This window comes from Adiantum capillus-veneris, chromosome 22 (genome assembly GCF_014529385.1).
Source record: "Adiantum capillus-veneris isolate H3 chromosome 22, ASM1452938v2, whole genome shotgun sequence".
Lineage (NCBI taxonomy): Eukaryota > Viridiplantae > Streptophyta > Polypodiopsida > Polypodiales > Pteridaceae > Adiantum > Adiantum capillus-veneris.
The window spans coordinates 50,613,779-50,621,254 of NC_140952.1; the positions used below are offsets into that span (position 1 = coordinate 50,613,779).

General features: G+C 40.4%; 1 protein-coding gene across 3 annotated transcripts; it reads left to right on the forward strand.

The window, feature by feature from the left end:
- Positions 1-7,051, forward strand: LOC147429339 (uncharacterized). Of its 3 annotated transcripts, XR_015185837.1 has the most exons (3): positions 1-5,871; positions 6,500-6,719; positions 6,789-7,051. XR_015185837.1 is itself a non-coding variant. In XM_086495476.1 (2 exons), exons 1-2 carry the CDS (start codon positions 5,907-5,909, stop codon positions 6,858-6,860), a joined length of 885 nt encoding a protein of 294 aa, XP_086351602.1. In that variant the 5' UTR covers positions 5,881-5,906; the 3' UTR covers positions 6,861-7,051. The 3 variants fall into 3 exon arrangements, 1 of the variants encoding a protein (XP_086351602.1); XR_015185838.1 differs by lacking the exon at positions 6,500-6,719; XM_086495476.1 differs by lacking the exon at positions 1-5,871 and having other exon boundaries at positions 5,881-6,719.
- The last annotated feature ends 425 nt before the right edge of the window (positions 7,052-7,476 follow it).

Here is a 7,476-nt window from a genome sequence, read left to right on the forward strand (position 1 = left end):
CTCAACTCTTCGTAAGTGACTTTGTCACGTGACACATCCAACCCTATGTGTCCGTGGACAAGCTACAACATGATCAGGATTCAGTCAGTCCAGTCAGTCTAGATTAGAAGTGATCTGGCACTTTTGTGAGTCTATTAGTAGATTGTGCATGCCCAGTCACTTAGTATAGATACATATCCTTTGGTTGCACACGGCATGATCATAAGCATTCCCATCAGAATCCATCAGAATCCTTCAGGGGAATTTTCCAGTGCATTTAGCCTATTTTTCCTATTTTTGACATTTTTCACTTATTATTTTTAAGTGAATTTTGTTGGAAAGTAGGTAGGGCAAATTGAGTAAGTTTGTATATAAGCAAACCTAGACTAGCACTAATTGGCAAAAGAGGCAGCAGGAGCTCCACGCTCAACAAACCACTTCTCAACAGAACCCCCCCCAAGAGACCTAGCATTTTCATCACCAGGTCATCCAGCGATTTGCTTTTGCAGACTCCGGCGATAGCAAAACCTCAGAGCAGCCTATCGTTTTGCATTTTGCAGAGCAACTGGCGACAGCAGCAGAATTTCAACCCTAGCGTTTTTGGTTTGCAGATCAGCCCTGACGTTTTGCAGCTTTACCGTGATGGAACAGTAAGGAACATTAGCGTTTTCAGTTTTCAGCAGTTAGACACCGTAGATCAACCCCTGAACCTCGCAGATCTCACCTTCCCACAGTAGCACAGTCAGCTTCCACAAGGTTTAGAGTTTCAGCCCGAAAAATGCAGATTTCAGCAGCTGCATTTTCAGAGCGTCGTCGTCGTACTGTCGTCTTCGACACAGAGTCAAAATTCAGTAGATAAAGATTTGCAGATTTCAGCCCTTAGCAGTTTCAGATTTTAGCCCGTCTCGTCGTCGTCCTCATCATCGTCGATATCGTCGGCAAGTCCAAGCATTGTAGAGATTTGTGCAATCATAAGTAGACCGCTCTCACCATAGAGAGTGGGGACTTCGGAGGAGGGTTTTACGTCTCTGGTGTCGTATTTCTCTTCTCTCTCTATCTCTCAGTCTCATACACTTGCACGCACAATGTCCATTCACTTTGTTTGTGATCATAGCATTCTCTCATTAAGAACGGAAGGCTCTACCTTCCATAAGAACAAAAGGAACCTTGAGCAGAGTTCGGAGCACTCATCTTGAGCGAAGCGCAAACAATCATTCCGCCGCACCTAACGTTGGTATCAAAGCTTTGGTAGTGTTCTATATCACTCAAGGAAAGAACCACAAGAATCACAAGTTTTTTTTTTTTTTGCTTGTTGCGGTCGCACGAACCCAAGTTCGCTTGGGCGTGTCGATTCCTAATCGTGTTTTTGAAGAGTTATAGGAATCCCAAGAAAGAAGGGCTTGTCCAACCTCCCCTTGTGTCTCTTTTCACTCATTGAGAGCGTACCATGTACTTAGCGGCCAACCAATCGACGTGAGGTGGGGAAAAGCAACCTTGGTGTGAGCGCAAGGACGCCAAGGGGTGCGCCCGTGGAAAAGAGAAGAACTCGGGTGAAGAGAAGATCCTTCTCAAACACAGATTGCAAGCGAAAGAAAACCTCAAGAACCTCAAGACCCAAAGAACCCAAGACCTCCAAGAACCCAAGTTCCTCGTGAACTTAAGAACCCAAGACCACAAGAACCCACAACTTCAGTGTCTGGTCATCACTCAAAGTAGAATGGATACTTCGCTTGGAGGTGATGAGCATGAGAGAGGTGAAGAAGAATTTTCCCCACTAGGAGGTTTTTTTGACTCTTGCCCATCTACGTCAAGGATTGCACTAACTCCTATGGAGGCTTTAGACCAGATGTTTATGGAAAGGAAGTTAGAACGCGAAGCAAGAAATGCAGAAAGAAAAGCAGAAATGGATCGCAGACATGCAGAAAGAATGGTAGAAATGGAACGCAGAACGCAGAAAGAAGAGCAGAAAGAGAAGTAGTAAGGAAGGAAGCCAAAGCAATACAAGAACAGAGCGACCGACAAAACAAAGAGTTCTGGTGACTCTATTCTCAAGTTCAGGCATAGATGCAAGAGATTTGGGGAAAGGAGACTCTCTCAGTCTCTTCTTCTCCAAAGCATGACACACAAGATTTGCACGATTCTGAGAAGCATGATGATGAATCGAATGATGATGATAAGCATGATGATTTAAATGATATTGATAAGCATGATGATGAATTGGATGTTAATGATGAGCATGATGATTTGCATGATCAAGATGTGATTTCTCACAAGCATGATGAGTTGCATGAAGATGACGTGATTGTTCACAAGGATGATGAGTTAGTTGATGCTTTTTCTAGCAAAGCTAACCTCGTTGTAGATTCGATCAATCACGAAGAACCGATCTTGGCTTTCGAGTCGAAGTCCAACGAACCCCCACAGGACGATTCGGTCATTCAGGAAGAACCGATCTTGGCTCTCGAGCCTAGGTCCAAAGAACCCTCACAGGAAGTATTATGTGTTCGCATGATTCGTCAGTACGCATTGTTCGAGTGTTTCATTCATGATCATTCATTCCTGTAGTTTCGTCAGCGTCTTTATGTGATCCCTTTTCCTAGGCATGGCATATTGTACGTTGAGCATGTCTCACTCATGAATGAGCACGAATGTATGCGGATTGTACTTGAAAAGCTGAAAAGTATGCATGTAAGGAAGTCACATTCCATGTCTCTTCCTTGGCATGACACATTCGTAGAAAGAGCACATGAAAGTATGAGCACCAAGCATGGGCATTTCTATTGTGAATTGCCACAGTTGATTGCTTTAGATTAGAAAGAAAAGATTCGATCTCATTGTTTGCATGTGTTTGATGAAATGTTTGTCACTCTGTCTCTTTGTTCATTTACATTGCATGCACAGTCTTTGAGGAAGACGAGATTTTTTCCACTCACTTTACATGGAATGGGTATGTTCATGTTTTTTTTGTTGGAAGTGGTTTCATGAATTCTTAGCCATGGAGATTATTGAAGAAGAAAGAAGCATGACACTCGACGAAGTTGAAGCATCGAAAGAGCTACAAAAGACTTTGTGTCGCTTTCGGCACGGACCAAAGAAGCAAGCGTTGCAGACCTTTATGAAGTTCAAGTACCGCACGACCCACACATCAGAGTGGGCCGACGAAGAGTCCCTTCCAGAATTCCGGATGCTATTGGCGATCTCCCTCGACGCCATACAGCTCTGTACCAGTACCTCACTTTGAAAAGGAGGGGATGTCACGTGACACATCCAACCCTATGTGTCCGTGGACAAGCTACAACATGATCAGTCCAGTCAGTCTAGATTAGAAGTGATTTGACACTTTTGTGAGTCTATTCATAGACCGTGCATGCCCAATCACTTAGTATAGATGCATATTCTCTGGTTGCACACATCATGATCATAAGCATTCCCATCAAAATCCATCAGAATCCTTCAGGGAAATTTTCCAGTGCATTTAGCCTATTTTACCTATTTTTGACATTTTTCACTTATTATTTTTAAGTGACTTTTCTTGGAAAGTAGGTAGGGCAAATTGAGTAAGTTTGTATATAAGCAAATCTAGACTAGCACTAATTGGCAGAAGAGGCAGCAGGAGCTCCACGCTCAACAGGCAACTTATCAGCAGAACGTCCCCAGAGACCTAGCATTTTTGGAGCAGAGCCATCACCTAGCGTTTTCATCACCAGATCAGCCAGCCATTTGTTTTTGCAGATTTCGATGACAGCAGAACCTCAGAGCAGCCTAGCGTTTTGTATTTTGCAGAGCAATTGGTGAGGCATGCTTTTCCATGCATGGGAACCCCCCATATTTTTTTCTCTTTTACCAAAAATATTTCCTATTATATAAGTTACTTTTGATTTTTTCTTCCCTTTTTCACAAACGTTTTAGCCTTTATTAAATAAATAAGACTTACGCTAATCAATCACGATGTAGCATAAATAAGTAAGCTTTCTTTGTTGATCTCTCTTTTGACCTTAAGCATTAAATATAAATATATATATATATTAAATTACATTATATATATATTTAGTATTTTTAAATATATTTTTCATGTATATATATTATTCCACCCTACCAAATATTTTATTCACTAGTTTTCATTTTCAAATCTCAACCCCACTTTCAAATTTCAATAATACTTCCATCTAGATGATTGCCAATCTTTTCAAAACTCTAGGTCATGTTTTCATACACATGAAGGAGCTTATACTTGAAGGTAAGAGAGAAGTCCACTCAAAGGGGACCACCAAAAGACCTTTGCAGCCACAAATAATGCATTATTTGGCTGAATTTTTTAAGTAGAGAAGAACCCCGAATCTGAAGGAGCGTTCAACATGAAAGATGTAGCTCGTGATCTCAAATTTTAGCTCAATTTTTTTCAGAATTTTTGGAGTTATGAACACGGAGATATGATTTTTGTAGTGGACCATAGTTTTCTCGTGTAATGGTGACACAGGCCATCCCCAATTTTCTTCCCTCTAGAATGGCTATGGTTCTACAAGTCTTCAAGCATGATTACAAGAGACAAGGCTCATTTAATGAGGTCTTGGCAAGTCTAGAGTGATTCTATCACCATTTTTGGAGGATCCATCCTCATCAACAACTATCCACCTTTGACAATCTCTCTTGTAAATTTTTTACCTCTCTCTTCTCTCCCTAATAAGCTTATGTCTACCCAAAGCTAGACTATTGTAAATATCTCCTATCCTCTACATCCTACCCACATTCTCCCATCTTCTCTCTCTATTGACTCTGGTATTTTAAATAATGAGGAGACAAGAAGGGAGCCACAGTCACATGCACCCCATTTTCCTAGTCACCAAAGTGGGACACTCACCTCAAATAGAAATATTGCTAAATCCTCCCCTCCTTCCCTATATAAGGAGGCCATGAGAGCTCACTTAAAAGAGACACACACACACACACACACACACACACAAAACACACACACACACACACACCTATCCATACACACTCTTGTGCTACATGCTTGTAGCATGAACCCTAATCACATAATCACAACACCATCATCATCACCATCACCATGCACAAAAGATGAGCACCACACCTTTACACCACTTGTAATTAAGGGTTGAAGGCACAATTTCAAGAAGAAGAAGGGTGGACACACTCATGATATTCCTCGCCATCAACTCCCATCTTTCCATTATGCCTCCATTAGGGGAATTTCGAGGTCATTTTTGTGCCTTTTAGCGTGTAGAGAGAGAGTGGTCTCAACCAATGGTTGAAGAGCTTCCGTTACGGAACCTCTATTTTTGAAAACTCACAAAAAAAGAAAATATTCTATCTTTACCGCAACTTTGAGCTGGTAAATAGCAATGTAAACAAGTAAAAGTGCAAAGGCATTCAATAGCTGTCGCTTTTAGAAAGACGTACTTCTCATATTATATCGTTTTATTTTGCACGTCGTCATCATAAAACAACGTTTGGATTCTATCTCATGATCTTTTCCACATTTGAACCGTTTTTTGCACATTCTGCTTATTCTTCTCTTGAACTCAGGCTAAACTTCTCTGCTCATTTCTTTTTTCACCATGGAATCTTCATCACGATCAAAACGACCAAGAACTTCCATTGAAGCCATTGTCACTTACAACACGACTGATCAAAATGGAGAATGGATTCCAATAACTATACACAAAGGAACGTGGATACTGATGCAACAGAACAAGAGAATAAAGTCTTCCACCAAAAACTCTTTCTTGGCGGGACGGAAGGGCATTGTTAAAGATTTCAGCTTTGGCGACAACAAAAAATCAATCAAAGAGGTGCTAGTGCAGCATGTGCACATGCATAAAGATCTGCATATTAACTCAGAGAGTTCTGCTTTGCCATTACATAGACCAAACTGTAAGTCTCTTAACTTAAATTCTTATTTGTAATGCATGTTGTATAAGGTTATTTGTTGTACAGATTTGTATCCTTCAAACATTATGGAATGGCAGCCAGTAGAATGTGTTATAAATATTCTAGATGTGTGTCATGGATCAATTGGTGAAGAAATATACAAGGGAAGGACTAAGGGTTCATTAGCAGAGAATGGAATATTCTTCTTTGACCATTATTATGTTCCACCTAGAAGGACTGGAGAACTTGGAGCCACAACTAAGCTAGACTTGCCTGATTTCAAAAGTGGAGAATGGTCACTCCCTAGCTCAAATACAAGTGAGGGCTACAGGTGCAAACTGTTTTGTGAGATTCAAAAGTGTTTGAAAGCAAACATAGCAAGCAAACAGAGTAGAATTTCTATATTCATGCCCATTACAGTTTTTGTAGACTTCTTCTCTAATGCTGAAGTCAGAAAATCTAGAACAATGTTTTCAGTGAAGACTTTAGACTCAGCAAATGTACTTGAATTTGTGGATGAGGGTTGGAACACCAAAACAGTGAATGGAATCACTTGTAATGTGCAAGCTGGCTCAATTGCTTGCAAATACATGATAGGGACACAAAACTTCATTATGTCATTTTATTACAGAAGATGGCACTATGTTGGTGGTCAGCTAACTCCACTTGATCAAGACATGGAGGACTTCATTGACAGCCCAATAGAAGACATTGATATATGGGTAAACAATGAGCATCTGTCAATTGTAAAGATAAGAGGCATGTGTAGCTTACATCAATTAAGATTGGACCTGCAAAATGATGAAATTGAACTGCCCACAACATTCTGCTTTCAAATAAATGGTGGAAAGGTAACTGTTATCCCTAAAAGTCTCTTGTTCTCTTATTGGTTCTTTATTTAACTTGGGCTGTTTTTGTAGGTATCAAAAAGGAATGAAAAGAGGCTACAGTGCAAGGACATCTTGGATGGCATTGTACATTTGGTGCCTTGAACATCCTTTAAGGCAATTTTGTAACACATGACCGGCAAGGATCTTATTTTGTATCACATGACCTGCAAGGATCTTGTTTTGTATTACATGACCTACAAGGATCTTATTGAAATAAAGATCTAAAAGGATCTTTATTTTGTTATTGAAATGCAACTTTTCCAAACATCAATGATTTTACTTCAATGATTTGATTTTGTAACAGAGTCTTAAAACAAGGTGATCAAAATGTATTCAATTTCAAATATTTGCAATTACATAGACAATTGGATACAAGTGGGAAGCTTGATACAAGTGGGCTGCAAAAAGCTTGATACAAGCTTGATACAAAGGGCTATAGAATAGACAATTGGATACAAGTGGGAAGCTTGATACAAGTGGGCTACAAAAAGCTAGAATAGTTTTCTGCCAGGAGTTTTCCTGTCCCTAGGGGTTGGTGCTTTTGCAGTGGGCTCTTTTGTCCTGGGAGATTTTCTTGTGGGCTCTTTGGCAGGAGGGCTTGAGGGCTGCTTCCTCTTTCTCTTATCATCCATCTCTTCACTTGCCTTTTCCTGCTCACCACTCTCTTCTTCCTCTTCACTTCCCTTTTCCTCTTCTAGTTTTGCTTTCCCCTTTGCCT

What these genes read in the sequence shown, in the direction of transcription:
- LOC147429339 (XM_086495476.1), top strand. Translation starts at nt 5,907, where the DNA reads ATGTTGTATAAGGTTATTTGTTGTACAGATTTGTATCCTTCAAACATT. An exon ending in TTCAAATAAATGGTGGAAAG is followed by an intron (nt 6,720 to 6,788) that starts GTAACTGTTATC and finishes CTGTTTTTGTAG; the next exon opens with GTATCAAAAAGGAATGAAAA.